The sequence below is a fragment of the Urocitellus parryii genome, chromosome 1, assembly GCF_045843805.1.
Source record: "Urocitellus parryii isolate mUroPar1 chromosome 1, mUroPar1.hap1, whole genome shotgun sequence".
Taxonomy (NCBI): Eukaryota; Metazoa; Chordata; class Mammalia; order Rodentia; family Sciuridae; genus Urocitellus; species Urocitellus parryii.
In genome coordinates this window covers 218,568,525-218,592,163 of record NC_135531.1, presented here as the reverse complement: position 1 = coordinate 218,592,163, position 23,639 = coordinate 218,568,525, and the positions used below count along the sequence as shown (strand labels likewise).

The window sequence follows — 23,639 nt, the reverse complement described above, 5'->3', positions numbered from 1 at the left end:
CCCCTGGGAAACCTCCCGGGACTGTGAGGACCCAGAGTTCAGGTCTATAACACAGCAGTGGGTGAAGACAGTCTGGGCAGCCAGCGAACCAGCTCCCTCCAGCCCCTCCCGGTGCGCGGGTACCTCGTGTGTATGCAAGGTGGTGGGGGAGGCTGGGCAGGTGAGAGCCTACTGCACAGCCCCAGAACCTTCCACTTGCTCAGGATCACCGCGCAATGGGGTACCAGGGACAGCCACCCCTCATCCCGCTGCAGGTAAAACTGGCAACTGGGTCAGGCTCTGAAGCCAGTTCCTCTGGTTTCATTCATGCTACAACAGGTCAGCTACATTCATTTGGGGTCTTAGTTTAGTGAAAAAATCTGCAGGAGAAAACTATTCTCCTTAATCTGACTTAATCTGACTTTCTTCCTTGGAAAGTACTTTTCAATAACCTCTTTGTTTCACACAATCTCATTGCTGGCTCCCCACAGACTCTGTACTCTGGATTTGCAAGGATCAGCTGGGGCAGCTGCAAACTGACACTTGAGGATGGAGTTGTTTGCAAAGCTCCGTTGAATTACTATTAAACGTTATACGTTATTATCCTCATAATTAGTTTATTATAGTTTTTCATATTACTTATTACTACTAGTATCATGGTAGAATTTTGCATTGGATATTTGTCTGATATTTTCCAATTTTTCAAGGTAGTAAATATTTGTTTAATCACCATTTTAATCTATTAAAATAGAGAGATCTAGATGACAGAGAAACCCTTGTTTCTGAACACGAGCATTCAAGGAAATCTTGTCAGTCTGCTGCTGTTTTTAATGTTGTCAACTCGATTATAGGATCTGGTATAATAGGTAAGTGTTCTGTGTTCTGTTTGGTTTGGTTTGGGGTTTTAAATTAAAAAGATCAAATCTAAGACTCAATATACTGCTAGTATTCATTGATTGTTTTTTAAAGGAGAAAGTGTTAACTAAGAAAATTTATAATTTTCTTCCATAAAAATTATTCCTTTATTTTTATCCCGCATTGTAAAAATATTCCTCCAACTATTTTATCCTGAGGATGGAGTTGAGATTCACACTCTTTCCACAGTTGATAGCATTCTCCACATACATGGTGGAGTTGCACAAGCAAGGGGCTGAATTTTGTTGCTTGTTTTGGGTACTGTGGGTACTGTGGGTTGAACCCAGGGCCCCTTTACCACTGAGCTACATACCCAGCACAGCACAGTCCTTTTAATTTTTTCTTTGTTCTTTTCTTTTCTTTTCTTTTCTTTCTTTTATTTATTTATTTGCTTAAGACCTTGCTACATTGCCGAGACTGGCCTCAAACTTATAATCCTCCTGCCTTAGCCTCTGAAGTTGCTAGTATTATAGGCATATGCCACCAAGCCTGGGCTTTTTCTTTCTTCTTTTTTAATAGGCTGCCTGATCAATTGATTATATTGTCTGATTAACTTCTTTCTTATTCATGAAGTGTCAACCATTACTCAAATCACCTTCAAACCTTTTTTAAATATTATTTTTTAAATATTATAAGTAGAAAAGTTTAATGTGAAAACATGAAAAATTAAATCCATACAATATTTCCTTATCTGTCTAAATGATGTTAGATTTTAAAGTGCAAACTTGTGATGTGTTCATTTTAAATACATTTAATCAACAACACAGTTTGTTCATTGTTCTTAGAAGAGGAGCCAAATAATCAATTAAAATAAAGAAACAGTTCATATTTTCCCAATGTTTTTGAGGCAAGGGAAAAAGTGCATTGTATTATAGTAACAAAAAGCAGTTATTATTTTCAGTGTTTATTATTCTTTTCATTGTTTGAGAACATTCCATTTCAGAAAGGGCAAAGAAAACAAAATAGTGCAAACTGAATTATTCATTGAGAATACAACTTTTTACTATAAAGTTTTAATAGGTTAATCTACTGAAAATTTTATGCTTATCTGTCTTGAGTTACTTTTCTTCCTTTTTCACAAATTGAAGTTGATATGCTTCTTTATTTTACTTTCATCCATATATGGACATTTACTTAAAATGATATATGATTTGGAGGTATCTGAGATAAAGCAGAAGAAAGTAGAGGCAACAATTTATGTAAAATTCTGCCTCCATGTACCATGGAAGTATGGCAGTTCTGTGTAGCAGAGTTCTGGAGTTAATTGCTGATGTGCATGCTTTAAGTTAACCCATGCCAGCAACATTTAAAATACTACTTAATTATGTTCAGCAGCCTTTTTAAATTATATTTTTCAGAAAATAAAACATCTGGGTATAAGCATTTAAATTATGTTTGTTTTGAGTATTTTATTTTTCATAATCTAAAATAGTTCACTTTCTCCAAAAAATGAGACATAATTTTATATATCTCCTTTAGCTTCATAAAAAACACTTTTGCATTCACATTTTCTTCCCTTTTATCTATATGGTTGCTGCATTTTGATTCCAGGGTAAGTCTTTCTTAATATCCTATAACCCTTCTTTGTTCCTTATTATCCATATAAGAAAGGGTTTGGGGCCATTACTACCCATATATTCCAGGAATATGTCATCCTCACCCACATTATTTGTGAGAACTGGCATCTATTTTTCATTTTATGTTTTTTAATTCTTATTTCATCACCTCATAAATTTGCTATCTTGACATGTCCCTAACTTAAAAGTATTTTTTCTGAAATAAGTATTAATACGCTACCATTCAATTTTAGGACTGTATATTGCTTACAACTATGTCATAAATATATGAATTTAACTTAACATTATATACAGGAATTAGGGAAATTTCTGTATTTCTACATGTCTTATTAATGTGAGGGTTGGGGTGTTTGTGTTTTTCCAGGATTGCCTTATTCAATGAAGCAAGCTGGGTTTCCTTTGGGAATATTGCTTTTATTCTGGGTTTCATATATTACAGGTAAAAATGCTATATAATTGCCTATTGCTGCAACTTAAATTGTGCTATAATTCCTTTACACACAAAATAATACTCTGCAATTGAATCTCCTTATTAATTAAGAAGCATATCAAAGGATCCTAAAGAATTTAAGCATTATGTCTGAGGGGATTTACTTTTCATCCTAATCCTTTAAACAGATTAGAAGAAGTAGAAGAACATTATATATTACCAAGCCTAAATCCTATTCATGTGCCTCTGTCACTTCATCCAGAAAGCAATAGTTGAGAAAGTCATTTCGAAGATTGATTAAGGCTAAGAAAAGATGATGCTCTCAAAGTTCAGGCAGCCAAACTTGAGGGCAGGTGCCTGTGAATGAGAGCCCGGTCAGCTGTGTTTGTGCAGGTCCACCTGGAAGCCCAGAGCTCAACCAGCAGGGTTTCCCACCTCCACTGCCCCCCTCCCACTCAACCCCTACTCAGTGCTTGCCACTGCCTTTAAATGCAGCAATAAGGTGCTTCTAAATCCCTTCTCTTCTGCTCCCCTCTCCATATAACATGTTCATTAACGCCCCCGTTTTGCCACTCCCCATCTAAATGCAGGCTGTATCACTCATAATCATCTACTCTTCCTGTTGTTTTTATCCCAGCCTGTCATCCAACCAGCTCACCTTCTGACAAACACAGCATCTTTCCTCCACCTTAGGATCACAGAAAAAAAGGCAGCTGTTCTAAATAGACACCCCCTGTAATAATCACTACTGTGGTGACCACTTTGAGTGGTGACCCAGTATCCTACTACTAGCTAGTGCAAAAAACTCACTGTACCCTGTCTTCAGTGTGGGCCTGGAACTCAAGAGTTTCACCTTCCTGTGAGATTATGACTCCCACCCACACCCCCAACTACTACTGTCCTATAGCCATCAGCCCAGAGCTGACAGAAATCCAAAAGCCAGCATCTGCCTCCCCTTTTACCTCCACAAGGTCCAATATGTGACATGGTAGAAGCTCCATAGTTCTACAACCACAGGGCTGGGGTGCGCTGGTCTCAAGCAGGGACACATCCTTGCAGATTTGTCTTCTCTATCTTGTCCTTCTACACCAATCCTCCTGGAGCTCTTGCCCCAAACTTCTGTCTCAGCTTTGCATCTAGAAGCTCTGACCAAGATTCCATCCTTTATAAAATCTCAGACTCCCAAGGCCATCCCCTAATACTGCTATTTTTCCTTGAACTGAGAGGCAGTGAAGCATATAATAGATAGCAAATTCAAAAATGCAGAGTTATTGGACCCCTTTCCTCCCTGCCATCTTCTCCCCACTACCCTCTCCCAAGACCTAAACTACTTCCAAATCTACAGCTCTTAGTTTGTAGCTTAAAACTCATTACATGGGTGGCAGGGGACCCACAATTTTGTGCTCATTAAGATTTGCTGATGTGTAAAATTTGGATTGCATTTATTAAAGCATGTATCACACTAGAAAAACTCATTCAAGGATTTTTTTTTTTTAATTTCCTGTTTCCCAGTCAATCAGCACTGACAAACAATTTCCACCCAGGCCTACAGTAGCTTAAATGCACTGTAAACATTTACATACACTGTCAATCAGTAAATAGAAAAGCCAAGCAATATATATCACCTGAGAATTAAGGACTTAAGGAGAATGAACAGCTTACTAAAATCAGATCATATGATACATGAATAAATGTAAATAAATAAATAAATGTAAGTGACTTTCAAATAATGATACATATAAACCCATGACAATGACTATGAGTTGTCCTTTGCAAAATCACATATTACCAAGCTCGTGGAAATTACCAACTTATTCATGTACTTGCATGATTCAAATACTTGAATTATTTTTTATAAAGGATTATTACACAAAAGCCAAACAATTAGTAGGTTATGATTCACTTTGTTTCTTGGGCTTTGAAAGCAAAATCTACACGTAGAATATAATTGTTCACATATACATAATGGTTTAAAAGAAAATTTGCCTGTTAAACAACTTTAATTCATTCATGGCTTATTTTTAAATGTGCCTAAAATATATTTAAAGGGGGATCAAAATATTATAGTGATTGATACTTGAAATACCTTACACTTTTAAGAGAATATATGTATAGCCTGTATTTTATAAGCAGACAAAAGCATTTATATTCTGTGGACTTAATTCTTAAAAATTGTTAACTTTAAGCAATACATTTTGAACTTTTATAAAACTCTCAATGTTCTCATCTCAAACATACAGTTTTTCCCCAAAACCTTCACAGCATCTGTGAAATTGGTTGCCTCCTCTCAGTGACTGAACCCCTCATTGGTTCTCTTCCTTGGCCAATAAGTAGATATTCAGTTTTTTGTGCTTCTAGTGTCTGTCTACTTTCTGATGAGTCCTGCTTATTGCTTAAGAGTTATCTTTCTAAAACAGCCTCATATCTGCTACTGCACCATTTTAAACTCTCCACAACCCTGTAATAATAACAAAAACAAAAAATCATTGCAATTAGATTCCTTCATGATTTGGTCACTGTATTTTTACTCTCATTTCTAATTACTTAATGACCTGTCACTAATACTGTCACATTCAGACCTTCTCTTTTAGCAATTCTGGACGATCTCATTCCCCACATGTAAAATATGCTTTTACACTGCCTTCCTGATGCTAGTCCTCCTGCCTGACATTCCTTTTATTCTCTACCTGGAAAAATCCTATCTTTTGTCCTGAAAGGCATCATTTAACTCTTCAGTGAAGTCATTCCTGGTTTTCAGTAAAGGAAATAGAATTAATTGCGATATGCTTTAGGCATGAATGATAGTTTAAAGTCTCATTACTAGGTCATTTATCACATTAAATGAGAATCAAATAGATGAACAATTAGCAACCCTAGTATATTGAATTAATTAATTTTATCAAATGTATACGGATCATCAATGTGCTGGGCATTGATACTGCACCCAGTATAGCAGTGATGAATGATATCCATGCTGTTATAAGAGCTGGTGATGTAATGTATTTTACAGATAGAAAACACATAATTATAACACATCATGAAAATACATGGTGATTAACATAGCCTCAATAGAATAAGTATATTCTGGGAAGGAGGAGATGTCCACTGAGTGTTTACGGAAAAATGTAAGTTAGTAAAGAAAATGGATGGGTACTCTAAGCAGATGGAAATGTGATTCAGTATGGCTAAAGTGTAGGGTTGATGTTCCTAAGTGGAGAGAGAGGAAGTTGGAGAGGTTGCTCTCATGTAAAGATAGTCATTACCGTTTCCTGAGGACTGGCTTTATGATGAGCATAATAAAACCACACTATTAAATCCTTCTGTCCCCATGCGGTAGGTATTCACGTCTTACTTTTATGAAGGAAGAAATTGTGACTCCACTAGATTACAATGGTTTATGCAAGTTCTGCAGTTACTTGTGACAGAGTTGGGATATTAATTTAAGTACATGGATTCTGGTTCCAGTCTACCACGTCCTGAGTCCTGAGTCTTCCATTTCTAGCAATGGGGAAATCAGCAATTTACCTAAACTTCTAAGCCTCACTTTTTTCATTTATCAAATTGTAATAATAATAACACCAATTTAGCATGATTGTGAGGATTAAATGAGTTAATATGCAAATCTTTGGGAAAAGGACTGGCTTACAGAAAAACATTCTAAAAGTATTGGCTACTATTTTGTAGTTTTTATCAACCCCCACAATGATTTTTTTTCAACCACCATATGCAACCTGTTAAAAATAAATAAAAATAGCACAACTTTTCATTAATTTAGTTAGCCTCTTGTTGTGGCTTGAATGTGAGGTGTCCCTCAAAAGTCCACAGTTGAGACAATGTAAGAATATTCAGAGGAGAAATGATTGGGTTGTGAGAGCCTTAACCCAGTGAATTAATCCCCTGATAGAAATTAACTGAGTGGTAACTGAAGTGGTAGGGTGTGGCTGGAGAAGGTGGGAATTGGGGTGTAGCTTTGGGCTATATATTTGTATCTGGCAAGTAGAGACCTCTCTCTCTGCTTTCTGATCATCATGTGAACTGCTTTCCTCTGCCATACTCTTCCATCATGATGTTCAGGCTCACCTTGAGCCCTGAGGAATGGACATGGCTGTCTATGGACTGAGACCTCTCAAACTGGGAGCCCCTAAATAAATCTTTGCTCCTTTACAAGTTGTTTTGGTTGGGTCCTTTAGTCACAGCAGCAAAAAACGATAACTAAAACACCTCTCTAACATATCAGACATTGTGTTAGACATTTAAACTCCATGGTCCTTACATCATTCTTCAAGATGGGCATATTGCTTTGCTTTACAAAGATTCAAGAAGGGCTGCACAGATAAACACATATGGTTTTTCTGCCCATGAAAGAATTTTATTTTTATTCAAAGCACTAGTGGATATCCCTGGAGAGTTTAAAGTAGAAGACTGATTAGATTTAAACTATGGTTAGATCTGTCTGGGGGAGGGGAGATGTCAAAATTATACTGGGGACGAGTTTGGTGAATGGAAGAACTATAAAGAGGTTATTGCAGCAATCCAGGAAAGAAATTGTAAGGCCAAAGCTCTATAATAAAGGAGGTGAGAGGTTAACAATTAGGAGATATTAGTCAATATTTATGATACAACCGTTAACTGGATTTGGGACCAAAGTTATATAGCAAGTAATGAATACTGAAGAGTTTAGGAGGAGTCTCAAGTTTCTGTTATTTTTCACCATTTGGAGAAGCATGGTCGAGGAATCAAGTTTCAGAACAAATACACAGAGTAGCATTTGGACATTTTAATATTGAGATGCCTATGAGATCTTGAAGGTAAGACTTGTATTAGGCAGCTAGATGTAGAAGTGCGGAGTTTTGAAAGGTCTGAACTGGGAAAAACAAATTTAGGTGTTACTAACATGTGCATGAAAATTGAAACCAGGGATGTGATAAGGTCACAGGAAGACATCTTGAAGAATGAGCAAAAATCCCAGGGACACAGGGTTTGAAGCAGAGTCAAGAAACTGTTGAAAACCAGTATAAATGCCAGAATGGTAGGAGGTCAACCAGGAGAAAGTGCTGTCACAAAGATTGAGGCAAGATGGATGAGTTAAAGGGAAGTGATAACTAGAAGAGGGGAAAAATCAGAAAGAGCAAGTGGTATTGTGGATAGTGGGAGGAGAAAAGAAATTATATTCATCAACTTGGAAACTGTTGATCTCATGGAAAGAAGCTTTAATTATGGGTAGAAAATCAAGGTGGAAACCATACCACAGTGATTTGTATTTTCTAGTTTGTTTTCTAATACTTTTCTAAATTACTTAGAAGATAAAAAGAAATTGCCATGATGGAAATACAAGAGAGAGAGATTAAAGGGTACCAGGCCAGGGCCACGCTGGTGGTCCATGCATGTAATCCCAGCTATTAAGGAAATAGAAGCAGACAGATAGCATGTTCTGATAGATAGGACCACCTGGGTAATTTAGCAAGATGAGAACACACTCAAAACAAAGAACAAGAAAGACTGGTGATGTAGCAACCCTGGTTTCAATCTCCAGTGACCCAAAAAATTAAAAGGAAATAAAATAAAGAGCCAGTATCACACCTTATACATGTCTTTGTACTCAATAAAGCGATAGATAGTGTCCTTCAGTAAAAATAAAATAAAATAAAATAAAATCAATTAATCAAGTTAAATAGAGAAAGTAAGTTTTAAATGTAATTTCTATTTTTAACTTTGATTCTAAAATTGGAACTGGAATTCCTAAAATGTGAATTTTTAAAGTATTCTTAACCATGATATATAAAAAATCAAGTTACTTTGTTATAAAACAAATTCTCTGAATCTCCTAAAATTTATTTTCTAAAATGTCTACAGCACGTCTATTCTCAATATTTACACATTGACTATGTATGAAACTCTTAAGTCCCTGTGTTCTGTTGCTTGAAGAGTTGTCACATTATGGTGACAGTGGTTACATTGTTGGTTGGAAAAGTAAAATGGAATCCTGACACATTGACTCCAGTCTGTATCCCTCTTCTATCCAGTTCACTGTCTGGATGTGTTAAGTGCATATGCAGCCTGATTAAAAAATATGTCACTAAAAACTTGACAGTTCATGAAAGGTAATTATATATATAATATTATATATATAATATTATATATATAGTCATGATAATGCTGTACCATTAAACTTAAAAAAAATTCCCTTTATCTCTGTGATAAGTAAAAAAAAAAACTATTTTTATCAAATGTATTTTGACATTTGTTTAATTGTTACTTTATTTGCCACAGACTTTTCCCTTATTTTGTTGATAAAAGGAGGGGCCCTTTCTGGAACAGACAGCTACCAGTCTTTGGTTAACAAAACCTTTGGTTTTCCGGGGTATCTCCTCCTCTCTGTTCTACAGTTTTTATATCCGTTTATAGGTAAGATGATTATGAAGATGAATACTACAATGATTTGTTTTAAATAGTTACTTCTGAATAAAAACATTTTAATAATCATTTAAGAATCATTAAAGAAAATTAGCAGTTGAAATATTTTCCAAATTAAATGTTTACATCTTCACTAATTTTCTCCTTATTTTCTGGTCCTTTTGGTCAATTCTCTGAGTGTTTTTCCAAAATAAAATGACATTGATTTTCATCTAGTTAAGGTTGGGCTTTTCTTATTTGGCAAAACTATAGAATTTTTTGTAATTAAAAGTGAAATGAATGAGAGACATAACAAATTTCTTCTAAGGCTCAATATATTTTTTTCTTTGTTGTGAAACCCTAAGCATTTGTAAAATGATGTACTAGACAAACATGCTATCTAAGATTTCTATGACAATAGTGAAAATGCTACCTGGCACTTCTTTTTTTTTTCTTTATTATTTTTGGTTGTAGATGGACACAATACCTTTATTTTTATTTATTTATTTTTCTGTAGTGCTGAGGATCGAACCCAGGGCCTCACACATGCCAGGCATGTGCTCTACCACTGAGCCACAAACTCAGCCCCTACCTGGCACTTCTTAAATGGTAAAATGTTAATAGAAACCAATGCCCAAATAGACTTCATTTTTAAAATCATTATCACAAAAGTTATTGTCCAAATGTGTAACTGCATATGTTTCCACAAAAGGTCAACATTGTATTTCTCCCAAATGTCTTACAATTTCAATTGAAGGAATATTTTGGTGCCTTCAACATTTACTATTATTATTCCTCACTTTAAGCAGTACATGTATTCCTGAAAAAAAGGTTTTGAAACTGAACTTTAATACCAAGATAAATTGCATTTTAAATTTTAAATGACTACCAGAACTCATTTTTTAAAGGTGTTCTGAGGAAAATATATTTATAAATTGAAAATCTTTTTGTAATATAAATTGATATTCTACCATAAATCTGTTGAATAGTTAATTTAAGGTGGCTAATATTCGTAATTACAATATATATTTTAAAAGGTAGGATTATGTAAATTCTTGGAAAGTAATAACTGATTACATTGAAAATATTCAAGATGAGATGTGTGGTGGTTTATTAATACTATTATTTTAATTATATTTTTAGCTATGATAAGTTATAACATAATAGCTGGAGATACTTTGAGCAAAGTTTTTCAAAGAATTCCTGGAGGTAAGTGAAAATAAGACTTTTGAAGAATTAAATTGCTTTATTTTATATGGTTACATATAGTTAATGTATTTCATTATAATATATAAATAAAATATTTGAAAGTGGAAGACTTGGATTACTTCAGATATCTTGCAATTCCCATGACCAATGTTGATCCTAATTTTTGATCTATTTTTATACATAGTTTTTATTTAGCCAATTAAAAACATTGTCATTCTTCATACACTTAGAATAGTCTACATTTTAAATTCCTTATGTTTCATATCACAGCTCTGTGGTAACATTTTTCACATCCTATTTTTACTATATCTTTTCTAAAATAGTTTCCCCATTATTTGTATCAAGCTATAATTTAATACAATAAAATTAATCCTTAGGATAGATTCTGTGAGTTTTCACAAATGTTTATAGTCATATAATCACAGCTACAACAAAATATAGAACCTTTCCATCACCCTCCAAAGTTCTGCCCAACTCCCTCTAGTGAAAAGCGCCTCATCTCCACCCTTGGCAACCACTGACTTGGTTTCTCTCCCTGTCTTTGGCTTTTCTTCAGAATGCCATGTAAATGACATCATACAATGTGTATCTTTTGAGACTGGCTTCTTTTTCTTGGCAGAGTGTGTTTTAGATTTGTCTAGATCTATAGTTGTATCAGTAATTGGTCTCTATAGGGGCTTTCCATTTTATGGATATACATAAGACAAGTGTGTCTTTCACCCAAGAGAGAGACATTATTTGCAGGGTGGGATGGTTACAAAAAAGTTGCTACAGTATTCTCAAGCAGACCTTTACAACATGCACCAGGATCCCGCTTCCTGTTCAACATTTCACCATATCATGGTTATTAAGAATAATTCAGAGACCATGAGTCTATTTGCTTTGAAGAGCAGAGAAACTGATTAGGGAACTACCAAAAGAATATGAATATGAAATTTTATAAATTCATTTCAGGCCTTGGTATACCCGTAAGTTATTTTGTTTTTGTAATTTATTTCTTTTTTTCCCAGTCACATAGATGTTTTTTAATTTATTTTTTATTTTTTTTATTGGTTGTTCAAAACATTACAAAGCTCTTGACATATCATATTTCATACATTAGATTCAAGTGGGTTATGAACTCCCATTTTTACCCCAAATACAGATTGCAGAATCACATCGGTTACACATCCACATTTTTCCATAATGCCATATTAGTGACTGTTGTATTCTGCTACCTTTCCTATCCTCTACTATCCCCCCTCCCCTCCCCTCCCATCTTCTCTCTCTACCCCATCTACTGTAATTCATTTGTCTCCTTGTTTTTTCCCCATTCCCCTCACAGCCTCTTATATGTAATTTTGTATAACAATGAGGGTCTCCTTCCATTTCCATGCAATTTCCCTTTTCTCTCCCTTTCCCTCTCACCTCATATCTCTGTTTAATGTTAATCTTTTCCTCCAGCTCTTCCTCCTTGCTCTGTTCTTAGTTGCTCTCATTATATCAAAGAAGACATTTGGCAGTTGTTTTTTAGGGATTGGCTAGCTTCACTTAGCATAATCTGCTCTAGTGCCATCCATTTCCCTGCAAATTCCATGATTTTGTCATTTTTTAGTGATGCGTAATACTACATTGTGTATAAATGCCACATTTTTTTAATCCATCCATCTATTGAAGGGCATCTGGGTTGGTTCCACAGTCTAGCTATTGTGAATTGTGCTGCTATGAACATCGATGTAGCAGTATCCCTATAGTACGCTCTTTTAAGGTCTTCAGGGAATAGTCCGAGAAGGGCAATAGCTGGGTCAAATGGTGGTTCCATTCCCAGATTTCCCAGGAATCTCCATTCTGCTTTCTAAATTGGCTGCACCAATTTGCAGTCCCACCAGCAATGTACAAGAGTACCCTTTTCCCCACATCCTCACCAGCACTTGTTGTTGTTTGACTTCATAATGGCTGCTAATCTTACTGGAGTGAGATGGTATCTTAGGGTGGTTTTGATTTGCATTTCTCTAACTGCTAGAGATGGTGAGCATTTTTTCATGTACTTGTTGATTGATTGTATGTCCTCCTCTGAGAAGTGTCTGTTCAGGTCCTTGGCCCATTTGTTGATTGGGTTATTTGTTTTCTTATTGTTTAATTTTTTGAGTTCTTTGTATACTCTGGATATTAGGGCTCTATCTGAAGTGTGAGGAGTAAAAATTTGTTCCCAGGATGTAGGCTCCCTATTTACCTTCTATTTTTACATATGTTTAAAATCATTTTCATTTAGGGATAATTTATATTATTTCAGTCATTTTTTTATAATTAACTGCTTGCCTATTTAGTTGTGTGACCAATGTGCTACTTGTATCTCCAAACTCTAAATATTATTTGTTGTATTTTAGTTGATCCTGAGAATGTATTTATTGGTCGTCACTTCATTATTGTGCTTTCCACGGTAACCTTTACTCTGCCTTTGTCCTTGTACCGAGATATAGCAAAGCTTGGAAAGGTAAGTTTTACATATTAAATTGATGTAGAAATGAACCTTGTTACCAGCATTAATTTTGTTGATCTAGCATCTAGTTGGCAAAGTTCTTAAGTACAGTACTCTTTTTAGTTTCTTATAGTGTTTTTGTGATTATGCTAGAATAAACCATGGTTGAATCATTAGCTTGTTTGAGGAAACCAATGGCTAAGTAGTTGATGAATGTGAACTAAATATATTCTTTGTGTTTCTTTTTCAAAATAGATACCCTAAGTGGTAACAGACAACAGGTATTAAATTTAGAAATAATAAAGAATTATATTTAAAGCAAATTTCAATTATTGGAAAAGTGTTCCATATTTAAACAATTCAAAACTAAACTAAGCATCACAAAGAAATGAGAAATGGTTGAAGAGGTAATCATGTTTAACCTGATTTAAACATTATGCAATATATAAATATATTGAAAATTGTGTTGTACCCCATTAATTCATACAGCTTTTATGTTTCCATATATTAGCTAAAATTTTAAAAATAAAATAAATTAACCTAGTAGTAAGGATGAATCATTCAGTGGCACAAAATATTTTTATTTGTAGATTATAATGTCTTTTATGCCTTTTTCCATTCAGTAAATTTAAATGTCAATGTGTTGATTCATCACTTGTTGAGAATTTGGCCAATGTTTTATTCTTTTTGCTAAAGATAAATACTGAACTCTTTCTAGGGAAACCAAGCACATAACCATTCTACTCATCACATAAGCTCATTTGTGTAAACTAGACTTTCTGACTGTATTTTATATCCTTGCTCTCAAGGAATATTTATATTTTTCCCAAAATATCATTGGTGCTGTCTCCATGATTCCATGCATTCTGATGAAGAATATTTTAAAGGACTATTTATATGATACTTTTATATTCTATTTCAAAAATTCCAACAATTGACTGAATTTTACTTTCCAAAGTAAAATTTTACTTTTCATACCCAGTGATGAATTCTCTCCTTCCACTTAAAAGTGAAGGTAGAGACAGTATTCAAGAGTATTCTGGAACTGCAAGGGAATGATATTGGCCAAATTATGTTGTTATATTGGTTATATTGTGCAGATGTACAAATATTTAACAAAGAATCCCACCATTGTATACAACTATAATGCACCAATAAGAGTAAAAAAAAAAGGTACTCTTTCCACCATATCTTCCATCCTTAACAGTCATTCAGAAATAAATAAGAGTACCAAAATGGGATTTATGTGTGTGTGTGTGTGTGTGTGTGAATTTTCTGAATGATGGAACTGTTTTTCATTTTACATATTCAGTGTAGACAGAAATATTATCCAAGAACAGAAATCAAAGTCCTCATGAAAATAAAGCTACTGACATTTATTCTACTATTAATATTTGAACATTTCCCTCCCTTTTTAAATTTTAATATTTTATTTATCCCAATATATCCAAAATATTATTTCAATATGTGAGCTATATGTTATTTTTTTATTTGTTCAAATTAGTTAGACATGACGGTAGAATGCATTTTGACACATCATACATAAATGGAATATTCTTCTGGTTGTACATGGTGTAGAGTTATACCGGTGATGTAAACATATATGCACATAGGACAATAATGTCCAATACATTCTACTATCCTTCCTATTCCCATGCCCCCTCCCTTCCCTTTACTCTTCTCTGTCTAATCCAAAGTACCTCTATTCTTCCCTACCCTTTCCCCTTGTTTTATATTAACATCCACATATCAAAGAAAACGTTTGGCTTTTTGATCTTTGGGACTCGCTTATGTCACTTAGCATGACATTCTCCAGTTCCATCTATTTACCCATAAATGGCACAATTTCATTCTTCTTTAAGGCTGATATAATAATTCATTGTGAAGGGAGAGAGAAGGAAAACTGTATGGAAATGGAAGGAGACCCTCATTGTTACACATAATTACATATAAGAGATGGTAAGGGGAAAGGGGGAAAAAAACAAGGGAGAGAATTGAACTACAGCTGATGGGGTAGAGAGGGAAGATGGGAGGGAAGGGGAGGGGGGATAGTAGGGGATAGGAAAGGTAGCAGAATACAACAGTCACTAATATGGCATTATGGAAAAATGTGGATGTGTAACCGATGTGATTCTGCAACTTGTATTTGGGGTAAAAATGGGAGTTCATAACCCATTTGAATCTAATGTATGAAAGATGATATGTCATGAGTTATGTAATGTTTTGAACAACCAATAAAAAAAACAAAAACAAATAATAATAATAATAATAATTCATTGTGTATATATACCACATTTTCCTTGCCCATTCATCTGTTGAAGGACACCTAGACTGGTTTCATAGTTCAGCTATTGTGAGTTGAGCTGCTATAAACATTAACATGGCTACGTCACTGTACTATGCTGATTTTAAGTCCTTTGAGTATAAATCAAGGAGTGGAATAGCTGGGTCAAATTGTGATTTCATTTCAAGTTTTCTGAGGAATCTTTATACTGCCTTCCATAATGGTTGCACCAATTTGCAGTCCCACCAGCAATGTGTGAGTATACCTTCCCCCCCCACACATCCTTGCCAACATTTATTGTTGCTTGCTTGTATTCTTGATAATTGCCATTCTGCCTGGAGTGAGATGAAATCTTAGAGTAGTTTTGATTTGCATTTCTGTAATTGCTAGAAATATTGAACAATTTTTCATATGTTTGCTGATCAATTGCATTTCTTCTTTTGTGAAGTGTTTGTTCAGTTCCTTAGCCCATTTATTGATTGGGTTATTATTTTTTTTGGGGGGGGTGTTAAGTTTTTTGAGTTCTTTATATATCCTGGAGATTAATGCTCTATCTGAGGTGCAGGTGGTAAAGATTTTTTCCCATTCTGCAGGCTCTTTCTTCACGATCTTGATTGTTTTTTTTTTTTTTTTTTTTTTTTTGCTGAAAAGAAGCTTCTTAGTTTGAATCCATCCCATTTATTGATTCTTGATTTTATTTCTTGCTCTTTAGGAGTCTTGTTAAGGAAGTCAGTTCCTAAGCTGATACGATGAAGATTTGAGCCTATTTTTTCTTCTATTAGGCATAGGGTCTCTGTTCTAGTGCCTAAGTCTTTGATCTACTTTGAGTTGAGTTTTGTTCAGGGTGAGAGATAGGGATTTAATTTTATTTTGTTACATGTGGATTTCCAGTTTTCCTAGCATTATTTCTTGGATAGGCTATCTTTTCTCCAATGATGTTTATTGCCCCTTCATTTTGAGGATTTCTGCTTGATTTCTTTTTAGAATCTATTGTAGTGATCTTTCATCTCCTAATATTATCTCTGATTTCACTCCTTATATCATCCTTTACATTGTAGATCAGTTTAACTATGTACATTCTAAACACCTCTGACATTTCTTCTACTGCAGTGTCAATGGATTCTATTATTGGAGCATCTTGGTTTGTGTAGGGCAATTTGTTCTCTTGTTTTTCCATGTTGTTTGTGTGTCTATCCATCTAGCAGTGTGGATTTGAGGCAATACAGTTTCTATCCTGTAAACCCATAGGGTCCCTGAAGGTCTCCAGTACCTGTCCCTTAAGCGAAAGACAAATAATAACAATATCCAATGCAAACAATATACAGCCTTAAGCCAAATAGCTCCTATTAAGACATCTACAGTTTTGTTGCAATAAACAGATATACATACAGAGCAGTTGATATTTTTTTAAATTTTTTTATTGGTTGTTCAAAACATTACAAAGCTCTTGACATATCATCTTTCATACATTAGATTCAAGTGGGTTATGAACTCCCATTTTTACCCCGTATACAGATTGCAGTATCACATTGGTTACACATCCTCGTTTTTACATATTGCCATACTAGTGACTGTTGTATTCTGCTACCTTTCCTGTCCTCTACTATCCCCCCTCCCCTCCCCTCCCCTCCCATCTTCTCTCTCTACCCCATCTACTGTAATTCATTGCTCTCCCTTGTTTTGTTTTGTTTTGTTTTGTTTTTCCTTTCCTCTCACATCCTCTTATATATAATTTTGTATAACAGTGAGGGTCTCCTTCCATTTCCATGCAATTTCCCTTCTCTCTCCCTTTCCCTCCCATCTCTCCTCCCTGTTTTATGTTAATCTTTTTCTCATGCTCTTCCTCTCTGCTCTGTTCTTAGCAGTTGATATTTTAATCAGTTAAAATAGTGACAAAAACGAAGGAGCAGAACAGACCGAGAAACTGAAGAAAAAAAAGTACAATTTTATATTTTATGTAGAAAGCCACTGAAAATGTTTAAAGCCATGTTGCAAAATTATAACAATAGTCATATTTGGTACTTGAATATCTATTTGGAGGTGAGGGAGCAAACTGTGATTTGATAAGAAGTTACATGCCCGAGGTTAACAACACTAGCATATAAGAATATACATGACTAAATAATTAGACTTAAAAAAAAAAGAAACTGCATTAGTTTACCCAAGTAAAAAGGAAAAAGATGCAATATTTTAAAAATAAATAATCTGTATGCTACACTAACAATCTTTACATTTTTCTTTGCAGATCTCCTTTATTTCTACAATTTTAACAGTTGTAATTCTTGGAATTGTAATGACAAGGGCAATTTCACTGGGTCCACACATGTAAGTCTTGTTACATTTGTTAGTATTTGATTTATAGCCTTTACATAGATGTTTAAATGATATATTATCAATGCAGAAATATAATCAGAAACATGAAGAAAATATAGAAATAAACAGAAACACCATTTATCTTTAGTGTTTGAAAAACTAACAGAAAATAAGTATAGACAAGTAAACATGCATTATTCAGTTGAACCCTACAAGGCTGAAGGGGTTAAAACAAATTTACTGAAGATTTTAGTGACCAGTCCTAAGAATTTGAATAAGAAAGGGATTTTGAATGATGGAAAACAGGAACAATGTATACATGGATTTATTTTTAACAAAGTTTTGGCAGTCTAAGCCAAAATGAGAATAAAGAATATAGTGTTTTACCCTATTAAGTTAAATGTAGTCATTTTCAAGACTGCCTTTTATTCTCTTCTAAGGTTATGTTCTTTAATTATTTTGTGTTAAAATGCTCCATCAGTGAGGCATGGCAGCACACACCTGTAATTCCAGTGACTTGGATGGCTGAAGTAGGAGGTGCACAAGTTTGAGGGCAGCTTCAGCAACTTAGCAAGGCTCTAAGTAACTTAGTGAGACTGTCTCAAAATAAAAAGGGATGGGGGTGTTGCTCAGAGGTTAAGCACCCCTGGGTTCAATCCCTAGTACTAGAAAATAAAAATAAAATAAAATAAAAATAAATGCTCCATCATTTGTTAACTAATGGTGATAGTTGGCAGTGGTATTTGTTTTAAATGTTATTATTTGGTCAAGTAAAATATTGGCACACTGCTATTAGTTCCCCAAATGTTAAAAATGTTATTCATCCATAAAATTCAAGTGTGTGACTGCTAACCTAAGCTACAGTTTTTATGCTTTACTTACAGGACAGGTTCACTAGGTAAGGGCCACATAACTTAAACTAAACCAACTAAAATAGACTTTAAACAGAGTTGGATTTCTACAATGCATAATAAATATTTATTGAATGAATAAATAATACATTAGGGAGTTTTCATGATACCTTAAATATTCTGTCTGCACCAAACCAGGCAAAGTAAAAAAAAAATTTAAGACATAATGTCTGAAGCACTGCACTGCAAGGGGCACTGAGTCTTCAATGAGTGGTATCTATGACAAAAAATGAAAAGAATACCTGCTGACTAGCTCTAATTGATAATGCAGGCCACAAGGTAATTGGACTGATTGTTGCTCTGCAAAATTACTTCATTTCAACTGTATGTATTTATGAAAAAATTCTTAGTCTACCAGAAAAATGCAACAACAACAACAATAAACCTCAAGTTTATTTGGAAGAAAGTATTAAATATATAGTCCAATTATATTTAATATGGCCTTTGCTTTACAAAATAAAATGCTTATCTTTTAGAAAACTTAAAGAAAGTATAACTCTCAGTCATGTTGATATTAACTTTCTCTTCAAATTACTTAATCCTGATTCATAGTCGTGTTAGTTAGGCCAGACCATCACAAAACACCATAGAATGAGTTCCCTAAACAGAGGGCAGAAGTCAGAGATCAGATCCAATGAGTTTGGAATCTGGTGAGGGTCTTCCTCCTCTTCTCTGTTCTCACACGGCAGAGAGAAAGAACAAGTTCACTGTGGCCTCTGCTAATGAGGGGGTTAATGCCATCATGAAGGCCAGCTCTCATGGCCACATCTAACCCTGACTGCCCCCAAAGTCCTCTTTTCCAAATGCCATCACACTCAGAGTCAGAGCTTTGACATGAATTTGGAGGGGATTCAAGCCAGTCTCTAACAGTAGAGATTGTGAAATGCTATTGAGTGTCTGTTGTCCCCAGTTACTGTAACATTCTCTGAGAGAAAAAGAGTAGAAAGGCATAAATCAGTACCTGATGCAGGCTGTTCACAGTCAATTATGGAGAAGGGATTTATTTTACAAACAAGCAAAGAAGAAAAATAAATAAAAGTAATACGTGATAAGTGCCAAATAGAACCATGAAAGGGGCAGAGGAAACACCGAGAGAGAGTGTGTTTAAGAGATTAGGGGAGATTCCGGGAGGAAGAAAATATGATCCGGGAATTTTGAAAGATAAAATGGAATTTTTCTAGATAGATAAGGGTGGTAAAAGGCATTACAGGTCCAAGAAAGGCATCTATAAGAGCTATAAGAGTTCAAAAGCATATATTCAATTCTACTGATATTTATTTAGTATCTATTATATTGGTTCTGTATTCAACTCTGTTTTTCAAATTCTAAATTTATAGCAACAAAAAGCATTCAACAGAATATAATAAATAATAATTTGGCTAAAATTTTAATTATATGAAACCAAATCATTGTAATTGAAACATGTTATTGTGAAAAATTATTCTAAGGAACAAATCGTATTACAACAAGAAGACATATATTTAGATTTTTTTTTCTTCTGGTACTGGGAATTGAAACCAGGGGCTCACACATGCTAGGTGAGCCCTCTTACCACTGAGGCCTAGCCCTATATTTGGTATACATAATACTTTGAGGCAAAATTAAAGGGTGGGGGGGAAGTAGCTAAATTAGGGAGTAAAGAAATTAATCCTTAATTGTGCCCCAGAAGCGGAATGTAAATCAGTAATTTCCACTTCTGCTTCATATTAGAATCCCCTGAATAGCTTTAAAATCTGTCGTTTCCAGGTCCCACCTGCAGAGATTCTGACAGAACTGACCTAGGAGACAGGCAATTGAATTCATTACTTAACAGTTGAAGATTCTGTGAACAAGGATCTAGGCTTACAGGGATTAAAAGCTCTTGGTTTAAAGAGATTAAAATCATGAGTATATCAACTGACACATCATTTCTAAAATCAAACCAGAGATTTTGTGTTATCTTAGTTGCTGTTGTGTGATTATTTTTTTACAATTCATTCACCACTATCTCTCAGTATTTTCATATATAAATGAAATGTGAGATACTATCATGAACACAAAGTAAAATATCTCTGCTCTCCAGGGCTCACATTTAATGAAGATGATAAAGCTATATACAATGACTATCAGATGAATAGTGTCGCTTGATACAGAGAAAAGAGGAAAGAGAGTCCACATCCTGGTGGTGTTAAATAAATTGATTTTGTGGACTAAGAGCTATTTAAATTCAGCAGTATAAACAAAATGTGGACAGTATCTTCCTCTAGCAGTGATATCATATTTAATCTGAACCTTTGAAATTTTCTAATAACAGGGGCTATTTACTTAACTCTCTCAATGTTTAGATGTTAAAGGAGTGTGTTTTTAAATATTGTGCCACCTTTTATTTCTGTTTGAATACTACTGCAAACAACTTCTGTTTGTCCCTATTTAAGATCAGGCTAATTAAATCCCATGTTCAGGGATTGGCTAGTCAAGCAAGATTCTTTCTGAAAATATGGCAGCCATGAATGCTTATAATCCATAAAACATGAGAAATTCAATACACCATGCGTGATTTCTTCATTTTTGGTTCAGATGAATGATCAGAAAAGCTGTAGTTTTTTCATAGGCCCTTTAAAGTGGTATTTGAAAAAGATCTTTAAACCCGCTATCAGAAAAGAGGAAGGTCTGTAATGGCCACTGGTATTGACCTTGTTACTATGGAAACATCTTTTTAGTGGTTGTGTTTTAAAAATAAAACACAATTCAATTTCCTTTTCCATAACTCATAGGGCTATAAGTCCTGCTTCTTGATATGATTTCAAATATCTCACAGTCCAGTGACTTCCAGTACTTTTTGGAAATTATGTTCAATTTTATTGTGTTTTCTAACCTTTTGCTTTCTAAAAACTGAGGTGGCAAGGAAATTTAATTGCTTTCCAGAAAGTGTGTGAGTATAAAAATGCAGTAATACATTTCTCCTATTTTTTTCTACTTTTTTTTTCCTTAGCTAGAGTAAGAGGCATTAGGTTGCAAAATCCTTCATTTATTTTCTCATTAATATTCAATTTTTACATTCAGAATGGGAACAATAATATGCAGTTCCAAACTTAAAACTATTTTTCCTTCCTATGACATCTCTTTTAAAAGCATCTTAATTGGGCTGTGGCTGTGGCTCAGTGGTAGAGCACTTACCTGGCGTGTGTGAGGCCTTGGGTTCAATCCTCAGCACCACATATAAATAAATAAAATAAATGTATTGTGTCCATCTACAACTAAAAAAAGTTAGAAAAAAGCATTTCAATCAATAATGTGGAATTCTAAACATAATTTCGTGTGTCTGAACTTTTAACAAGCATTTATATATATGCAGTTTGCCTTTCCAGAGAATCTCAGTACATATTAATTTCCTTACTCTTTATCTACTCTAACCCTGAAATTCTACCATTTAATGCTACATATAAAGCACTAGAGGGGTTTAAAGAAAGGATCATTTAAAATATGAGTAAAGGCAGAGAAAGAGTACAAAATAGAAGAAAGAAATAATTCATTCTGCCAAATACTGGCCATTGAACATTTTGATGATATATAAATTATTCCCCTTTTTGTTGTTCAAATGACAACCACAGGATTATGAACTGGTTGACACAAAGGAGAATTTATTGACTCAACTGTGAAGTTCAAGATTATTTTTTTATAATTAGGTATGATTGGATGTAGGGTCTCAAATAATGAAATCAGGTATAGTTTTTTGTTTTCTGATTTGGGGCTATTGTTGTTGTCTCTTTTCTCTGCTTCCTGTTCTGGCTCTTGTATCTGAAAAATTTTCCTCACTGTGTCACAGTGGCCACAGCCGTCTTAACCTATATCCATTGAAGTCCAAATCCATAGAAAGGGAAAGAGCTTTCTCTTTTAGGGTTCCTTCAGCCTCACTTCCCAGAATTAGTGGTGGTTGGCTCTAATGAGGATTCTAATGAGGACCCAGGATGGTCTCAGACCTCATCATCACAGTTTGTGTTGAGTTGCTTGTGTTTGGACTATACATGCCCATTCTTGGAGTTAAGAATATAGTCAACTCTTCCAAAGAGTAGAAAAAACAAAAGGTGATCCCAAAAGAAGTCAAGTCAGTGATGCTAGAAGAGTGGCCATTATGTGGTGCAAACCACAGAAATCCTCTTCAGAGGATAGGAGTTTCAGTTAAATGGTACAGGAGGAAGCAACTGAGAGAGAATTAAGAAAATAATAGAAAAATTAATTTGGCAAATCTTCCCCTTCTCTCTTTCCTTCTTCCTTCCCCTTCTCCACTTCCTCTTATCTCTCTTCTTCTTTCTTCTTTGATGAAAAGCATCAATGAATAATAGTAGTATGGTAAAACTGTCTTGAGTTAGAGCTCTAAATGTACTTTAAAAAAAATATATATATATATATATATATATTTTTTTTACCATGGGAGATAGTGAGCATGTTATAGATCAAGTAAAAAGATGAAGCCACAAGTCCTCCATGAAATCTTGAATGAGTGAAATTTAGAATATTGGAAAGGAGCTAGTACATTTCTTGAAACGTAGAATAAGGATATGGAGAATAAAACATGGATACCTTCTGAAGACCATAGTAGGAGACTTGAGTGTCTGTACCCAGTAGCCTCAATTATCTCAACAGTGAGATTATTACCTGAGAGTATGATGAATGGGAATAGGTTCAGGACTTGAATATTCTAGTTGATTACATTTGGAGCCACACGCAGGAATAAAATGATGATACTTCCGTTAAATTGTCTTTATTCATATTTTATGCATTTCCCTTTGTATTTTATTTTTCTCCACATACCACAAGTTGCCACGATAACAAATCACATTTGCTTTTTCACACTGTATACCTATTACTCAGCAGAGTGCCTAACATGAAATTAGAATTCAGCAAAGAATTGTTGAATTATCAGTTGAATATTTGAATGAATCCATATGCTTTCTGGATTTAGTCAATGTAACTTGGGGATTGACTGACCAAAATTTCAAAGTAATGAGATAATAAAAGTTGTCTTGAGACGATAAAAAAAAAAATTCATGTCAAACAAAATTCTCCTAAGTCTAGTTCCAATGCTTTGCAAAATTTGCTAACTCATTTGCTAAAACATCATTTGACTTTAGGTTCTGCCTCACTGCTAGAGCTAGTGGTGTGTTTCACTTGACAAGTTGTGCATGTGAAA

General features: G+C 34.5%; 1 protein-coding gene across 2 annotated transcripts in view; it reads left to right on the top strand.

The window, feature by feature from the left end:
- The first annotated feature begins 215 nt into the window (after positions 1-215).
- The window catches only part of Slc38a11 (solute carrier family 38 member 11), a 51,125-nt gene continuing 27,701 nt past the window's right edge, over positions 216-23,639 (top strand). The window contains exons 1-7 of one of the 2 annotated variants that reach the window (XM_026393100.2): positions 216-254; positions 731-845; positions 2,836-2,910; positions 9,172-9,306; positions 10,438-10,503; positions 12,870-12,976; positions 17,491-17,570. In XM_026393100.2, the coding sequence (XP_026248885.1) occupies positions 216-254; positions 731-845; positions 2,836-2,910; positions 9,172-9,306; positions 10,438-10,503; positions 12,870-12,976; positions 17,491-17,570 (617 nt within the window). Of the gene's footprint in view, positions 255-730; positions 846-2,835; positions 2,911-9,171; positions 9,307-10,437; positions 10,504-12,869; positions 12,977-17,490; positions 17,571-23,639 lie in introns of those variants that run through there. The other variant, XM_026393103.2, reaches the window with a different exon arrangement.